General features: G+C 44.5%; 3 protein-coding genes across 3 annotated transcripts; 2 read left to right on the top strand and 1 right to left on the bottom strand.

Annotated features, from left to right (window-relative positions):
- Positions 1-5,162: 5,162 nt before the first annotated feature.
- On the bottom strand, positions 5,163-6,602 carry LOC127785132 (protein BIG GRAIN 1-like). The gene has a single exon (XM_052312553.1). The coding sequence runs from the start codon at positions 6,383-6,385 to the stop codon at positions 5,369-5,371; it is 1,017 nt and encodes a 338-aa protein (XP_052168513.1). The 5' UTR covers positions 6,386-6,602; the 3' UTR covers positions 5,163-5,368.
- Positions 6,603-10,858: 4,256 nt separating this feature from the next.
- Positions 10,859-12,530, top strand: LOC127784260 (serine/threonine/tyrosine-protein kinase HT1-like). The gene is made up of 4 exons (XM_052311456.1): positions 10,859-10,972; positions 11,069-11,735; positions 12,128-12,270; positions 12,357-12,530. The coding sequence occupies exons 1-4, from the start codon at positions 10,859-10,861 to the stop codon at positions 12,528-12,530; spliced, it is 1,098 nt and encodes a 365-aa protein (XP_052167416.1).
- Positions 12,531-13,225: 695 nt separating this feature from the next.
- On the top strand, positions 13,226-16,560 carry LOC127783929 (mediator of RNA polymerase II transcription subunit 20a-like). The gene is made up of 4 exons (XM_052311087.1): positions 13,226-13,309; positions 13,405-13,762; positions 15,330-15,419; positions 16,113-16,560. Exons 1-4 carry the CDS (start codon positions 13,293-13,295, stop codon positions 16,338-16,340), a joined length of 693 nt encoding a protein of 230 aa, XP_052167047.1. The 5' UTR covers positions 13,226-13,292; the 3' UTR covers positions 16,341-16,560.
- Positions 16,561-17,974: the final 1,414 nt, after the last annotated feature.

Here is a 17,974-nt window from a genome sequence, read left to right as displayed (position 1 = left end):
AGTTTCTCTCTAGGGACGTGGGTGTTGCCAGTGCAGGTTTTGGCGCTTCAGGGACTTTGGCTGATGTCTAAAGTGTGAGCTTGGTGTTGCTTTGCTCGTTTTGGCAGTGCCTCCAATAATGTCGTGATTGCCGTGGAGTTGGAGCTGTTGGGTCGCTAGGTGGCAAGCTCGGCAACGATGACACGTGCCTTGTGATGTCAACGTTGTGTGCCGCTTCTTCAGCATCTTGACGTCGATGTTCGCCGTTGGATTCCGTCATTTTTTCTTTTTTTTTAGCTCGTCTAGATGTTTACTCCCGCTTAATGAAATATAATTGGCAGCTCTCCTGCCGGTTTAGTTTCAAAAAATAATATGATGGAATGATTCAGTCTCAGTGAGTTTTATTCTTTTTTTCAAGGCATAGGCAAGTGTGTAAACCAAGTTTTATCAAAACTAAACTTATTCCTTCTCTCTTAATAAATTTACTAACATGCTATTAGTTTACCCTATACAACATATCATTTAATGAGATTGAAATTCTTATTAAACTCACTGGGAATGGTCTAACCAGCGATGCCACTGTCTTCCATAGACCACACCCTAGTGGACGGGGAGAGGAGACCTAACCATCAAAACGGCACGCGCTGTAGATGAGGAAAATATGTGGTTGAAACCGCACGTGCAGTGAAAATCAACAAACTATTATAAAATAAAAACTCGACGTATGATATTTATTCCTATCATCATGTGTAAAATTTTTACTCGTGATTAAATTTAAATATAAAAGTTATTTACGATGACGTATACAAATATTAGAGTACTGGTTTTCACCAAGTATTTTCATCTGTACGAGCGTCCGTTGAGGCACGTTTGTTCTCTCGACGCATGTGTACTGTGGTGGTGCCCTGGCGTACGTGAAAGCGTCGTGCGACCCACCCCACCGGACCACCACTCCATCTAGGGGTGAAAACGGATCGGATTCGGACGGATAGCAGTCATGCAATATCCTATACCATATTTTTTAATCGGATTCGGAGGCGGTGCGGATAATGTGCGGATGCGGATGCGGAGCGGATTATTTCGGATGTCGGAAATGGTGCAGAGTCGGTGCGGACTCGGGTCGGAAACGGATGAAAATAATCGGATGTGACATGTATATACAATCGATACAACATCTGATTATCTGTACAATGAGCAACAATGAGATACCAATATCACAATTCACATGATCACATCATAATATAATGTCAAGTTGTTAACGATTGACTTGTCTTCTGTCCAAAAGCATCTAATCGACACATATAGTATTGACATCACGATGGCAGGAGGCGTCGCCAGCACCGAGACGGAGACAACCAGGTGACCAGCACAGGAGGTGGCGGCGGTGGCGGCGACGCCGCCTCTGGGGTGGAGACGGTAGGCCGCGGCGCCGGGGTGGAGAAGGAAGGTGGCCGCGGCGGCGGTGGCGCCAGGCTGGAGACGGTAGGGCGCACGCTGGGTGGAGAAGTCAGGCGGCGGCGTAGGAGGACTATAAGAAGAGAAGTCTCGATGAAAAAAATTGGTTGACACGACGTCAATGGAGTCACGGACTGAACTCCTGGATAGATTGATGGATAAGGTGGACCTGAATGGGCTGAATCTTTGCACGATGAAAATGCACATGCCAAATGGGCCAAATTGAGTGGTTATATGGGTTGTGAAATTCGGATTATCCGCCAAAATGTTTATCGGATAATCCGCTTAAAATAGCGGATAATCCGTATCCGCCAGATATTACCGATACCATATCCGCATCCGCATCCGCATCCGGCCGGATATCTAAAAACCCTTACCATATCCTTACTTCGAATGGATTCGGAGCAGATCGGATCGGATAATATCCGCTCCGTTTTCACCCCTAGCTCCATCCGTGCGCTCCGATCCACACGCGCGCGCTCGCTGGCTTCCGCTTAATTTGGGTGCCCCCTCCGCGTCGATCTGCCTCTCCAGCCGCCGGCCGTACGTACGCCTGCAACCGCCGTGACGAACGAACTGCCGACCAAGCGATCGATCGATGCGCGTGTCTCGTCGCAGTTATAGCGGCTGCTGTCCCATCCAATCTTGCCGCTGGGGAGCTCGCCATTTATTTCTCCCGCCTTCCGTGTGTTCAGTCCAAAGCTAGCTAACGACTGACCGAGGCTGTGTTTGTAAGCCTATGTTCCCGACCTCTCCCTATCGTTCTCCATGAACACGTTTTTCAAACTACTAAATGTTATGTTTTTTGTAAAAAGTTTCTATACAAAAGTTGCTTAAAATAATCAAATTAATCTATTTTTGAAAAAAAATAGCTAATACTTAATTAATTATGTGCTAATGGTCCGTTCCGTTTTGCGTGATTACTGTTACGGATGGGAACATGCATGCCCGAACACACCCTGAATGAACAAATCATCCATGGATTTCACTTGAAAACTGTTTCATTTCATTTCGATTTTTCGGTACCTAGAATCTATACTCTTAAAATCGGTACCTAAGAGCCTTTTATTTCACTTTGAATAGCATAATACCTACCGGATGACGTGTTAGAATATATCTGATTTTGGAACTTCTTTTTTGTTAAACCTTTTTAAAGGAAGCTAGGGGTTTATCCCATTACCTCATGGCTTTATTTTAGATACTAAACTTACTGGATTTGTGTAGTGTCTTATGCAAAGACGCGGAGATATAAATCATTTTTATTATCTTAAGAAAAATTCAATTCTTAGGTGGTGCATGCATGATATAGTTTTGGACGACATACCACGAGCAGCAGCTAGTCGTCGAGCACGATTAGCTAGCTATGCATCATCCACATGCATCAATCTACCGAAACGCTAGCTACGAACGTTTTCTGTCAGTGTACTGTACACCTTTTTGGCGCGGTGCATTTTCAGAGGTTTCTGCATATGCTGGATCGTGTCTTCTTTTCTCTGACGTTCGCAAGGTTACCAGAAAATGAGGTGCGTGCGATCGATTCAGGTAGGTGTAACCAACGCAATGCACACCGCGCGGATTACAGCATTGTCCCTTTCGCGCGCGGCCATCCTGTCCAGATCATATGCTCCAGCCTCCAGCACACAGATCAGCCGTCCCTGTCGCCGCTAAATCATCGATGATTACCTCTACTACCACTTCGAATCTTCCTCTACATCTGCATGCAAAAATATATGCAATAATCAGTATCTCACACATACAATGATACAAAGTGAAATACAGATATTAATGAGAGGTAACTATGTTCATTTATATATAGTCCTGGGCATTCGTATAGCTAGCTAGAGCAATTAATGATCGAGCTGAAACTTTATCCCAATTCAAGAGGGAATATCCAGCTAAGCTAGCTATGCATATTCAGCACTGATCGAACTAATCAGTGCTGCAACTGTGTTGCTCAATCGTTGCGCTCTCTTTAAAAATTGCAGGCACAGCTGCGTTGCCAAGGCATGCATGGGCACGATCGGACATGGAACTGTTCTCTGCCCATATCGATCGGTGCTAAGGCCGAGATTGATCCGGCCTCCATCTTAAACAAGGACACATTCGGTGATCCCTGTGTCGTACATTTCCCTGGCACGCCGTACTGTACAGCTTGATCAAGATTATTCCATCTCTGATAGTCTGATGAGATGATGATCGGTGTCAGTGGTGTTTAGGATAAGGTCGAGATACATATATGTGCCTGCAGCTTCGGCGAAACTGATTTGCAAGTATTATATACATGCAGATCTATTTATACTTCGTATCACTGACAAATTTTTGTAGTACTACCTGCTATAATGTAAGCCATATGATTAGCTAGTGTGGGGTACTACTTTAGCATCAGGCCGGCAATGGACTGATCGATGCTAACGAAGGCTTAGTGACAAAGCATGCCCTGTCCCAGACTACCTGCTAACAAGTACTTACTGTACTTTAATTTCACCACTATTTGTGTACTCTGTGGTTTTCCCTGCTAATAGTCATAAATTCATAATGGCATTTTTTTTATTCTGTCTTCAGATGACCCATCCATCATCATCACCATCCTCTCGATGGTGATCTGTTGATCGATTGTATACAAAATCCTAGTGCTTCAGATAGAAGCTAAGCACATCTATGATCTATCCAAAGAGGCACACACATAGTTCAAAAAGCCCATGAAAAGAATGCAAGAAAAGAGGTGTACATGGTCATGGAGAAGGAATATTGGTCGGTGGAGCCTTATCTAGCTAGTGATGCATTAGCCAATTGGGGATATCACCGCGGTTGGTAGCGAGCATCCTCATATACATTAAGCCTAGCTAACCATGCACAGAAGTTTGGTGCTTATTAATTTGTTTGTTTGGTGAACAATGTATTCGATTTGGCCCAGCTAGGTTGACACATGTAGGACTATGTTGTGGCGACGTCCTACTATCTCACTTCTCACCAGAGCAAACTATCCACTTCAGTGGTTGAGGATTTTGAAATGATCGATAAATCTTTTTTCAACTTGTGCAGTTGTGCTATGGACTAAAATCCCCCCTTCCTTAAAGCATGAGAGCTATGGCACGTGGATATTGTAGTTTGAGAGGATAAATTTCGGGTTTTAGAGTTTGGGGTGCTAGCTAGGACGTTGGTTTAAAGCACGGGTGGATCCGAGGCCTGACGACCAAGGTTTATTAGCGGGTAACATCACAGTAATAGCTTCTATATTTCCAATGTTTAACTACATAAATACTTGTCCATATGCTCTAGAAAATTTCTGAACCCGCCCTGGTTCAAACTTTTGTAGGGTTTTAATAGAAGCATTTAAAATTTTGTAATTTTTATGTACCTTTTAAGCGAGTTGGAATAAATGCTTCTTGTAGGCTGAGGTAATTCAGAATTGATAGCCAAAATGACCTAACGGTAAGAACCTTTTTGGTCAACACTAATTGTGCATGAAAACCAATTGGGAGTTTCCTTCGCTGCTTCTGAACAACAATTGAACAGGGTTGCAACTGGCAAGACATTTCTGAAGATCACAAAAACAAAATGCACAGCTTTCCAACCAATCTTCCAAGGATTTCTGAACTAGTACAAAGTACATAGAAAAAAAAATTAGCTGACACATGGTCCTTTGCAGTTTGCACCAATTTGCTCACTGTATGCTACACTTGCACGGGATGACGGGAGTATTATATTCGTTCAGACATTGTTAGTGCGTTACCTTTTGCCCTCCGATCATATGATACACTGATTTTATTGTACTTTGAATATATTATTATACACAAATTTTAATTAGTACAAACATAATACAACCGGATGAGATGATACACAAGGAATGCAGATAGATAATTCACATTTTTTGCAGAAATTTTATGGTTTTTTTGCAACTTTTTTTTCTTTTTTGGCTTGAAGTTGCCACTGTTTATGAACTAGCAAGCTGCTCTCTGCGCAATATAATGGCGCGGTTGGTCGCGAGGCTCGTCGTGCCGTACACCGGCAGCTCGTCGCCGTCGGCGCCGCGGAGGCTCTCCAGCTCGAAGAGATCGGAGCTCGCGTCGCTGCCGTCCTCGTCCTCCTCCACATCGGCGAGGCTCCGCACCAGCTCCTCCACCCTGCGCCGCACCACCGACGTCTCGGCGCCGGGGCAGAAGCGTACGGACCTCCGCTCCGACGCCTTGGTGTTCGACGTCGTCGTCGCCGCCGCCGACATGCACGGTGGCTGCGGAACCGGCGGCGATGCCGGCGGCAGAGGGACGGCCGTTGGAGCCTTGGGCTTTCTTGGGAGGCGCGACGAGGAGAACAGCGCCTTGACGACGCACGCGAACGTGGCCGGCGACGGGCCGGATGACGACGGCGGTGGCGGCGGCACTGTGCCTCTTGGCCGCAGCCTTGCTCCAGGGAAACACGGCCGGCTCTTCTTCTTCTTCTTCTTCGGTTTGCTGTTCGATGGCGCGGCAGCGGCGGCGGCGGCGGCGGCGTCGACGTCCTCCGGCTGCTGCGGCGGAGGCTGGCTGTGGCGTCTCCGGTGCGTGGTCGACTCCGTGTCGGTGGTCGACGCGGACGAGCAGGTGAAGCTGCTGTAGCTGGACGACGACGCGTCCGACGACGAGGCGGTGGACGACGCGTACCCCGAGTGCCGCGGGCGAGCCACCGACTCGCGACGGCTCCTGCCCGCGGCGCCCGCCGCCTGCTTCGACTTGGCCCACCAGAACTGCGGCGGCACGGCTGCCGCTGCCGCTGCCTTCATCTCCTCCGCCTCCGACCGCCGCGCGTCATCGACGACAGCACCCGCGCCATCGCCACCCCCTCCCTCGTCGAGAGAACGGTAGATCGCGTCGAGCAGCGACGCCGAGAACGACCCGCCCGCGCCGCCGCGCGCCCTCCGCGGCGGCGCCAGCGTCGGCGGCGCGTTCTTGCCGTGGCATTGCCGCTGCTCCATACTAAACAAAGTAACAAAAACCACCCAAATCTCAGCAAAATATCACCAAATGGCGCGCGCGACAAAGGGATCAGGCAAGAAATTCTATATACGCCGAGGAGATCGAGACGTGCGCGGAGGTGGAGGATTATATAAACACAAGCTGCAGGGGGGAGTGGAGCGGTGGTGGCAGCTGCAGCTGCAGCTGCATGCGTTGGCATGTGCACTTCCGTCCCGTGGATCTCACTCGTTCGTCACCAACCTGCCGCGAATTATTGGCAGTGAGTGGCTTGCTATTATCACTTGAGAGAAGTTGTGAGATCGCGTCGTTTTCGTGGTGAAAGATGCAATTGACGGACGAGCTTGACTAGAACTCTGTACCTGGATTCTGTCAGACTGTCAGGGTCTCAAGAGAACTTCCAAAACCAGTTAAGGCCTGATTTAGTTATTAACTTTTTCTTCAAACTTTTAACTTTTTCATCACATCAAAATTTTTCTACACACATAAACTTTTAACTTTTCCATCATATCATTTTAATTTCAATCAAACTTCCAATTTTTACCTGAACTAAACACACCCTTAAACTTATGAAATGGGACCAGGAGTGAACAATGACGTGGCCCATTCCGGCGGCCCCCTGACCAGCTCAGCTTGCCCATGTCCTTCACTGACAAATTTTGTAGGGCCCCGCGGTCTAAGGCCATTTCTAAATGGAGAGTCTTCAGTGAATAATTTCATTTCGCGGTTTCATAGATTAGTCATGGCATTTGAGTTGAGCTTTTCTATGGCACGGAAAATGTGACAGGTAATTAGGACAAACTTAAACAATGAATTTATTTGAACTTCTAAAAGAATTTTTTATATAAAAAGATTTAAAAACACACATCATTTAACATTTTGAAAGCGTGTTAACGGACAATGAATAAGTTGTAATTTGGAGTTGAAAAGAACATTCCCCTAATTGCGATGCATGGGATTAGATATGGTTGGATGAAATGAAATATTCTAGCCCCCAATGCTAGTTTTAACCAATTTCATAGTTCTGTAAATTGTGTACACCCAGTTTCATCTAGATGAAACTTTTTCCCTCCCTTTCTTTATAATTATATTGCCATGTCACTATATTTGCTTACATGGTATTTCATTTATTGAGAATGGCTTAAGGCTGTGTTTGGGAGGAGAAGTTGCGAACTTGTCCCCGTGTAGAAAACGAGATAGCTCAAGCATATGATTAATTAAGTATCAGCTAAAAACATGAGAAATGGATTAATATAATTTATTCTAAACGCAACTTTTCTCTAGATTTTTTTTAAATAGAAAACACATCGTTTATCAGTTCAGTGAAGGTGAGTGTGAAAAATTGGGAGAAGAATATGGGAAAGTCAGCTAATTGACACATTCTAAAGTTGCAGGAGTCTGTTTGTCCTGTCATGGCAGCCGAGAACGCTAATCGGCGACCAGTGGCGCGCCCCCTCCCCCGCGCAACTGGACGCGTGTCGCAGAGGTGGCGCGGGCGGTGCGGTTTTTATTTTTTCCGAATGATTTTTCTTTCTTTTTTTTCGGACGGTTTTCTTTCTTTTTGTTTTTTCTGTTTTTTTTTTCTTTCTGTATCTTTGCCGTGCGGTTTTTTTTGTTACGCACGTTTCTTTTTCTGTTTTTATTTCTTTCCATATCTTTTTTAGTTTTTTCGGTTTTTTAATATGTACATATACAAACTTTGTATATACGTATACAAACTTTGTATACGTGTATTTTCTGGGTTTTATACCTGCGCATACTAATTTTGTATACACGTATATAAATTTTGTATACACATATATAAAGTTTGTATACGTGTATTTTTTGGGCTTTTTTTACGTACGTATATCAATTTTATATACACGTATACAAAGTTCGTATACGTGTATTTTTTTAGTTCTTTATTCATATGCACACAAACTTTATATACATGTGTATATTTTTTATACATTAAAAGTGCATGCATATAAAAAATTATATATATATATATATATATGAAAATTATATGCTACTACCTGGAGTAGCTACTCCCTCCCTATGCGCCCTCAATTCGATCGCTACTAATGCCAATGACTGTTACCGGGTCTAATGAATCGAATACTCCCGCCCGTTTTTATTTTTCTCGGTGGTCAACAGAAGGTCGTTTATCTTCTACAGTAGATCCAAAAATTGAACGAAGCCTCCCGAGTTTGTTGTAGATATGAAATTTGAAACTTGTGTTTGTTTATCCAAAGCGAGAAAGCAGGATATTTCTTCCGTCGTTAAGGAAGAGCAGAACATTATCGATCTAAAATTGTTCTCTGCATTTGGAGGGTTCATAACCCAACTGAAGTCAGATTTGTAGCCTCGCCAGCGGCTGTGTTGCAAATAACGGTGAAAGCCCTGGCATGGAGGATTCCAGTTCCAAGGTTTGCTATCATATTCATCTGTTATTTTTTCATCTTTTGGATTCTTTTCCTGATCTCGATTCCTTTCTTGATCGTTTCTGCTCCTAATTCTCTTTCTTTATGTTTTGCATTTGCAGCAACTTTGTAGTCCTGCAGCAGGTGCAAATGTATCAAGTGGTGGTGGCTCTACTTCTGTTTTCACCAGAAACTATCATGCTGGTGTAAATGTAATTAGGCGGTAAGAAATTAAGAAGTCATGTTCTGCTCCCAGTTCTGCTGCCGTACGCCATGTTCTGCTACATCTCTACCAAATCTGCAACATGTTCTGCTCCTCAGAAATCAGATAGCAGATCATGCTCTGCTCCAAATCAGTGCATGTCCATCTCTAAACCCAAAAAAAGAAGTGAAGTTCTGCTCCTAGTTCTGCCGTGTGCCATAATCTGCTACATCTCTAAACCCAAATACAAGCACAAGCAGAAACTACGATCCATGTTCTGCTACAAGCGCAGAAGAAGCAGGAATGTTCTGCTCTCGTTTCTGCACGGGCCTTGCTCTAATAGTAGATTAAATCGTTTGAAGGACCAGAAGCTATTCTATTACATTTTCCATAGTTTAAGGAACGGGAGATTAGCTTCTGCTGCATGCGCATGCATACTTCTCTGATGCAGATTAGTTTCTGCCATTTTTTTTAGTTGATGCTCTGCCAATTTTTTCTGTTGGCTCTAATAAATATCTTCTGCTGGCTAGTAGCAGAAAATCAATTTGAAAAGAGCAGATCATCAACAATTTCATGTGCCGCCAAACAGCTGATGTTCTGCTTCCTTTCAAACAGAATTTCTGCTCGATCTTCTGCTCTCTTTCCAGTTCTATTCTGCTCCTAATTGGATGAGCAGAATATCTTCTGTCCGCTTAAATTTTTTTTCACGTGAGCAGAATATCTTCTGTCAGCGTATTTCATTTTCATGTTCTGCTCCTTTCCCGATTCACATTATGTTCTGCCAACGATATTTTCAAAACAGTTATGTTCTGCCATTTTTTTAGCTGACGTTCTACCGGTTTTTAAAATTGGTTTGCATGCAACCGATGATTTAGAAATTATTTGAACTAACTACATGCTAATATTTTGTGCAAATATTATTGGATTATGGGTTATTCCACTAACCCGATCCAATAAGCGGAGGGAGTAACTACTCCCGGTAGTAGCAAATAGGTGCCCCTATATATATATATATATATATATATATATATATATATATATATATATATATATATATATATATATATATATATATATAGAGAGAGAGAGAGAGAGAGAGAGAGAAAGAGGGGGGGGGGCACCTATTTGCTACTACCGGGAGTAGTTACACCTATTTGCTACTATATATATATATATATATATATATATATATATATATATATATATATATATATGTATGTATGTATGTATGTATGTATATGTATACACGTATGTATATATAGTCTATACTACGTATAAACTTTGTATAATACAAAGTTTATATGTATGTGTAGATAGTATATATACAAAGTTTATACGTAGTATAGACAGCATATACATGTGTATATATATAGAGTAGTATAGACTAGAGGATATAGTGGTATATATACACTAGTATATACTAGAGGGGGGCAACTGATCGCGCGCCGCGCGACTGGTCGCTCATCAGCGGCCCCCCATGGCAGCCCGTTTGCTAAAAAGGAAGGCTGAGTTGTAAGGTGGCTAATGGGCCTATGGTACAATACTGGCCCGTCTTGAAGGCCCATGTTGACTCGTCCAGTCCAGTCCATCCAAGTCTATGCAACTGGCAGGCCGGCCGGCCAGCCACGAGCCCACGCTGTCTCCAAAATTTTCAGCTGAGCTGCATCAGATGCATCGCTGTTCTTTGTCTGCATGTTGCTAATTGTCACTTTGTTACTGCAAAATTTCACTACAAGTGAACACAAACTTCTGTTCTGTTCTGAATTCTGATCTAGTGATCTCTTGTATTATCCGCAATAGATACCAAGAATCCACATCAACAGCGCGAGGCTTTGATCAAGCTGCGCTCTCTCTGCACTCCGGGCGTCGTCATGGGCAGCTCGCCGACGAACACCGGCCGCACGCCGCACGGGCTCGGGCTCCGCGGCCGCCTCGCCGGCCTCTTCTCCTCGCCGTCACCCTGCCACCATCAGCACTCCGACGAGGTAGCCAGCCAGACATGCATCCAATGAAATCCTGATTAATCGACGAGATGATGTATGTAGCTTGCGGATGTTTGATCGTGTGCTGCAATGGCAAAGGTGGTGGCGAAGCTGAAGGAGGAGGTGGAGAAGCAGCGAGATCTCAAGGAGACGTACATGGCTCGGCTGGAGAGCACCCAGGCGTATCTCAGGTTCTGCCTCGAGGTCGCCCAGGTGCACGGCTTCTTGCACCTCGTGTCCAACTCCAATGGCGGCGACGACGAGCCGCACCGCGACGCCGGAGATCAAGAGCCGGCAACAGCCGCCGCCGCCGCCGACGACGACGAAGATGCTGCTGAAGCACCGCCCTGTGACCCCTACTTCGCCGCCACCAGAGACCTCGCCGTGCAGCACGGCTGGTCCGTCGCTCCCGACGAGGTGCGTTCGCGTGAAACATTTGTCCATCGATCACAGCAAAGCTTGATCTCCTGTCCATGGACTCAGATCGAGCTGCACGAGATGATCGGGCGAGGGTCAACGGCGGATGTGTACAGGGCGACGTGGAGGGGACTCGACGTGGCGGTGAAGTGGATGCGCGCCGAGTTCTTCGCCGCCGCCGACCAGCGCAGCCGCGGCGAGGCCTTCTTCGCGCAGGAGCTCGACGCGCTGTCGCGGCAGCGGCACCCGCACGTGCTGCGGCTGATGGCCGCGTGCCTGCGCCCGCCGGCGAGCTGCTTCCTCGTGACGGAGCTGCTGACCGGCGCGACGCTGGCGCAGTGGCTCCACGGTGGGGACGGTGGCGGCAGAAGCAGGGAGAGGCGGCGGCAGCCGTCCTCGCCGCCGCCGCCGCCGCCGCTGGTGGACAGGGTGAGCCGGGCGCTGGAGATCGCGCTGGCGATGCGCTACCTCCACGAGCAGACGCCGGCGGTCGTGCACCGCGACCTGAAGCCGAGCAACGTTCTCCTCGACGGCGACTCGCGCGTGCGCGTCGCCGACTTCGGCCATGCCAGGTTCTTGCCGGACGGCACGGCGGCGCTCACCGGCGAGACGGGTACAACACCGATCTTGCCCCGTGCATGTTCATCATACTAATTACACTTCAACCAAAAAATTTACAGTCGCTGAATTAACTAATTTGTTTTGAATTTTGATAAATCACTGATCAGTTTTACATTCTAGGGACTTATGTTTATATGGCTCCTGAAATCATTCGCTGTGAACCATACACTGAGAAATGCGACGTGTACAGCTTCGGCATCATACTAAATGAACTAGTAACCGGGGAGCATCCATACATAGATACCGGTTACGGGCCTAGTAAGGTAAAATCTTCATTATGCTAATCTGCTCCTTCAGGTAAACAATAATCAGTTCTGTTCTTGGCTGACACAATGTTGTGTTTTTGTAGATTGCTTTGGAAGTATCAGATGGAAAATTAAGGCCCAAACTTGCAGAAAGAGACGTAAATTCTAGCGTCCTGAATGATCTCATTTGTGGAATGTGGGATGCAGAGCCTTCGAAAAGGCCTTCATTTGCCACTATAACTTCTGCACTCCGGAAAATCAAGCAGCAACTTATGTAACAAAAATGGCAAAACTAGCATATTTATTTATTGGGGCATTGGTTATTATTTCACGAGAAAAAAACTGAAAGGAATGTGATGTATACTATTACTAGTCTACTGCTGCTCTTGCTCTGAACTTTTTTTTTTCTCTGATGGTTTCATCACTTGCACTGCTCTGAGTTTCTGATTTATGATAGGACATGACACACTCAACCTCTACATGTTGAATACCTCCTCTGTCCCAAAAAAATTTCAATCCTAACTATAAATCTGAACACAAGCTAGAGTTTATCTTTTTTTGGACAAAGTAGTATAGTTTTACTGCAGTTACTTTCAAACTTGTTATCCACATCTCCAACTTATGTCCAAGCTAATGCCACGTAAGCGCCACGTAGGATAAAGACTCAGCTAAGATCGCCATGTAGACGCCATGTCAGCCAAAACTACCAAGGAACATTGTTTGCACCAGTTTTGATGGTTAGAGGAGTCGATATACCCGGTTTTGTGGTTGGAGGACATGAATCATACTTGGGTGATAGTTGAAGGAGTCAAAGTATACTTTTTTCCTTTTGCTGGAGGGACCAGCACCTCGAAGCCCAACAGAATAATGGAGAGTGGGCCAAATTCATCTATCGCAAACGGGCCTTCTTGTGGGCTTTAAGCCCATGCGCGTAGATGTAGTAGCGTCCGTACAAGTCTTTGTACTACGGGTCCAGCCCTCAAAGACCCCCTTCCCCGACGCCGACTCCGCCGCCGCCGTCGCCGCGCCGCCTCGCCGCCATGCCCGCCGTCAAGTGGTACTCAACTCTCACCTCTCTCTCTCTCTCTTCCGCGCCGCCGCGGCCAGCCAGGCCATCCCCCCTAATCGATCGATGGTTTCCCCTCGGCGCAGGCTGATGCACTGGCACCCGAACCCGGGGGCGACGCTGAACAGCCAGATCCTGGCGGAGGCGTGCGCCTGCGCGGAGTCCCTGGGGGGATCCAAGGACGGGAGGTGGAAGACCTCCATCATCTTCTACCGCGCGATGGCGCGGGACGGCGCGTCCGCCGCCGCCGCGGGGGGCGGGGGCCCCCCGCAGCAGCACTCCGAAGTGCCCCGGGAGCTCCTCGGCGTCGCGCTGCACGAGCGCCCGGGGCTCTACTTCTCCATCCTCCGCGCGCACCGGCTCGTCCTCCAGGCCGACTCCGCGTTTCCCCAGGTCATGGAGAAGCTCCAGTCCTACAAGGCCCGCGTCACCCTCAACTTCGAGGTCAGATTGCTTTCCTTCCTTTTACCTTTCTGATTTGTTATTTGACGCCCATGTTTAGGTCTTTTTAGGTTGGTAATAACATGAGGATTCTAAGCTGAACATGCAAAATACTGCTTTGCTTCTAGTAGCTACTGAATTGAATATGGTGTTGTCTTCTGATTGAGTATTGAACTTATTTTTGCTTGTATTGAACTTATGTTTGATTAAATAAATTTCATTACTTATCTGAGAATCTTAAGACACGGTACTACCATGAGTATGTTGTCACACGAGAAATTAAGATTGTTGTCTGGGGGCAACTGATTCTGAATTGCTTATCAGTTGGATCAAGATAAATTAAGATTGTATTACTGTAAAATAAGATTTCATAGTTCCTTGAAATGTTAGTTAGAAGTTTACAACAGAAAACTGTCTCAAGAAACACAATGAATTGTGCTTAATTTGGTTAACAAGTTTTTCCGTTACAAATGGGGTTCAAGACTTCAAGGGAGACATAAGTTACATGGATTGTAAGAAAATAATTACACCTTAGTGAAAAATGGAACTGTGGAATCAGTATCTCTTAACTCTTATCCTTTCATACTTTTCTCAAAAGAAAGAGTAGTTCACAAAGGAGAGAACCAGGTGTGTGATACTAATTCATCATATGATTTCTCACACAAATAGTTAACCAGCATTGATTGATGCCAATATAAATGTTTATACAAATGAATTTGATTAAGAGCTACTAATAATGCTCCATTATCTAAAAAAAAGTAATAACACTCCAGGTGAGAAGTACGTCCAAAAGAGAAAAGGGCTAAATGAAAAAAGACGAGACATGAGATGACAAAAAGTAAATAGAAATTATCAAAAGATCTCTTTGCTAATTTACCATCACACCGTAGGTTTTAGATGCAGGTGTGGTTGATTTTTTTTTTAAAATCTCTTGCTCAACTTGTGCATTGCGCTGTGTGGAGCTTCGTGAGGCTTCTGCTGGAAGTCTTTCTCTCTCTTTTTTTGGGGGACTGCTAGAAGTCTCTTGAAGGCAGGTTCTGGTTTAAATTCTTTGCTGGGTCTTTGACTAGAAGGGTGCGTAAATCCAACAGTTTATACTGCCTGTCGTAGCATTGGATGGTGCTTAATTTATGGCTTACGTGACTCAATCAAGATTTGAGAAAGATTGATTCTTTCACTACTTTAGATAAGCCTTTAGTGATTTAAATTATGGATGATTCAAAAACTGTTCCTCAAGTCTGGTGAGGTTGCAAGAAACCTTCTCCACCACTTCTTTTTTTTATTATTATTTTCTTTTATGATTCAACCACTTGCCATTAGGGCTTCTAATCTCAAGAGTGGGTGATCAACAAAAATGTTTGAAAAATGATCATATATCTCACATCGAAGCTACTCGATTATTTTGTTTTTATGTTGGCCCTTCATTTTTTTTCTAGATACCTTACAAGTTCTATCTGGTGCTTTAATCTTGGTAGTGTTTATTCTACCACGGTGCGAGTGTTCATTGTCTCATATGCAAGTTCAGTTTATTGGATCCACTTGCTATTAAACTAGATGCTTTCATCTGCAGGGATTTCAGTATCAACTGGGTGACTTTTGCCTGAGGATTGGAAAATGTGTTCCTAATAATTCGGAAACACTGAGGGGAATCATGATGGAGGTGACATTCCTTTTCATTTTCTTTTATTTGTTACACTTAGCCTGCTGGCCTTTAAACCTATGATATATTGTTTGCTCTTTTTTAGTATAATATGATAGTCAAACCAAATGCAGGGAAGCAACAGTATAAAATTTAGGTTTGAGTAAGTATTGTCACAGATTAACAGGGCTTTGTTGCTTAGACTTTCAATTCGATTCTTGATGTTCTGGCTCATACTAGCCCTCGATTACTACTAGTATTCAACATCAGTATTGGTAGGGATATTAAATGAATCATGCAGTAAGTGTGTTGAGCTTGACAAAATTATCAGACGTGCATGCTGACCTTTGATTGTCTCTCCATTAGTTTGCAAGCAAACTTTGCAACTTACTGTTTGTGTCTTGCTGCTAAGGAACTACTAAGTAGTTCTTCACAGCTTTAAACTTAGAAGATTCTTGTTGTCATTTCTGGGATATTTATGAAAGTCGGTGCATTATTTGGACTTGAACACTAAATTGTAAGCATATAAAAGGTCTGTACTTTTGTGCATGTAGTTCTCACTTGAATTGTTAATCGTAAGAGAGAGTGAAACTTGATAGGTTCTCCTGCATTCATTTGGCTCCAATTGTTGTACTTATGAGTAATCCTTATTTTGCTTTTGTTACTCAATATTGCTAGCAAGTTTGGCATGATTTTTTTTTTCTTTTTGTGCAGGTAGAGTATTATCCCCTATCTTCCATTGAAAAATCCAGGGCAGTAATGGAAGACTTCTTTGACATATGGCAGGAAACAGTTGCTAAGAAGTCATTACCTGGTCATTTCATCCACGTAGAATCTAACTTTTCAGAGTATGGTCTTTCAGATCACTATTCTTTCCAGCACACTGCCGTTCAGTACGCAACTTGTTTGCAACAACTTATGGCTGCCGTGAGGCCCCAATGACATCCACAAGGTGTGTCTCATGCGGTGAAATGTTATTGGTCTTCAAGGACTGAGGTAGTGATAATTCTGAACAATTGAGTAGCTATGACCTGTATTATCACGAGTTCTTATTGTCAGTAGATCCTTAATTTTGTCGATGTGGACTAACTCACCAAATTCGGCATGGTAAGCAAATATTGCTACCCTAACAGCAATGGTGTGGCAAGTTTATTTAGCGCCACTGTTCGTAGCATGATTTTACAACTTGCAACATGGTTGAAGAAGGCGCTACTCCCTCCGTCTCATAAAAAACAAATGGATGACATATCCTAGTACTATGAATCTAGATAAATGTATGTCCAGATTTGTACTAATATGTCATATCCGGTACTAGGTTGGTTTTTTATGGGATCGAGGGAGTATGCGCTAGTCAGGTGGTCACCCAAAGTCTAGCACCTAGACCTGCTGAGGCAGAGCCAGGTATCTCTAGGCAGGATGGGGGGAAAACCATGTACTCCCTCGGTCCCCTAATACAAGGGATTTTGACCATTCGTCTTATTCAAAAAATTTTATAATTATTATTTATTTTATTTGTGACTAACTTTATTATCCAAAGTACTTTAAGCATAACTTTTCGTTTTTTATATTTGTACAAATTATTTGAATAAGACGAGTGGTCAAACATTATAAGAAAATAGTGAATATCCCTTATATTAGGGGAGAGAGGTAGTACTAGAACTAGTGGATACCCCACAGCTTGATGTGGGATTTGAAAAATCCTTCAAAAGCACTTAAAAACAACATTAAATTAAAGGCGAGACGATAAAAAAAATACAAACTGCATGTTAAGTTACTAAAATGCCTGACCGCAGAACATGAACAGAGCAAAAACCGAAAAATAAAAGCCATGCTATAGTTAATGGTCCTAGTGAAAAAAAAAAAACACTTCTCCCGTAAAATAAACCAACCTCGTACTCCAACGAATCTGGATACTCTCTCTATGTCCAGATTCGTCGTACTGAAGTTGGTTTTTGCTATACATCACTAGCATGTTTTTTTCCAAATTGCACTCAAATTTCTAGCCTTTGGATGGACGTCAAGATTCGTGCTATGTTATCGGCCCACAGTCCTTTGTCAGGATAGGATCCGTTTTGTTTCAGCCCGCTTCCATCCGAACCCGATCCACATGCATGTTTTTTTTTTTAACTTCCACAACTCCAATGGCTCCAGGCAACGTTGTTGAGGGGAGGAGGTGAATCTGGCGACGAGCGGCAAGCGCAACGCCTTCACCGATGGGAGGAGCTAGGACAGCTCGTGCAGCAAGTCCACGAGTAGGATGCCTTCGCTGTGACTTGTTATTTTAATATGTAGATCTTATATGTCTCTACACCCTTCCCAAGGAGGAAGGTATGACATAACAAGGTGAGGGGGGGCTGGGACCCGGTCAGGTCCTGGGCTCCTCCCTAACTTGTTATTTTAAGATGTAGATCTTATATGTCTCTACACCCCTCCCAATGGGGGATGTATGACCTAACAAGGTGAGGGGGCCCTGGGACCTGGCCTAGGTCAGGTCCTGGGCTCCTCCCTATCTTGTTATTTTAAGATGTAGATCTTATATGTCTCTAAACCCCTCCCAAGGAGGGAAGTATGACATA

This window comes from Oryza glaberrima, chromosome 9, assembly GCF_000147395.1.
Source record: "Oryza glaberrima chromosome 9, OglaRS2, whole genome shotgun sequence".
In the NCBI taxonomy this organism is placed as follows: domain Eukaryota; kingdom Viridiplantae; phylum Streptophyta; class Magnoliopsida; order Poales; family Poaceae; genus Oryza; species Oryza glaberrima.
Note: the sequence above shows the minus strand (reverse complement) of the source record. Positions and strands in the feature narration are given on the sequence as shown.

Excerpts from the sequence above, each read along its gene's own strand:
- LOC127785132 (XM_052312553.1), bottom strand. The coding sequence starts at position 6,385 with ATGGAGCAGCGGCAATGCCACGGCAAGAACGCGCCGCCGACGCTGGCG.
- LOC127783929 (XM_052311087.1), top strand. Across the intron at positions 13,763-15,329 it reads GCGTCACCCTCAACTTCGAG|GGATTTCAGTATCAACTGGG; the intron begins GTCAGATTGCTT and ends TTTCATCTGCAG. Across the intron at positions 15,420-16,112 it reads TGAGGGGAATCATGATGGAG|GTAGAGTATTATCCCCTATC; the intron begins GTGACATTCCTT and ends CTTTTTGTGCAG.
- LOC127784260 (XM_052311456.1), top strand. The coding sequence starts at position 10,859 with ATGGGCAGCTCGCCGACGAACACCGGCCGCACGCCGCACGGGCTCGGG. Across the intron at positions 10,973-11,068 it reads ACCATCAGCACTCCGACGAG|GTGGTGGCGAAGCTGAAGGA; the intron begins GTAGCCAGCCAG and ends GCAATGGCAAAG. Across the intron at positions 11,736-12,127 it reads GCTGGCGCAGTGGCTCCACG|GGACTTATGTTTATATGGCT; the intron begins GTGGGGACGGTG and ends TTTACATTCTAG.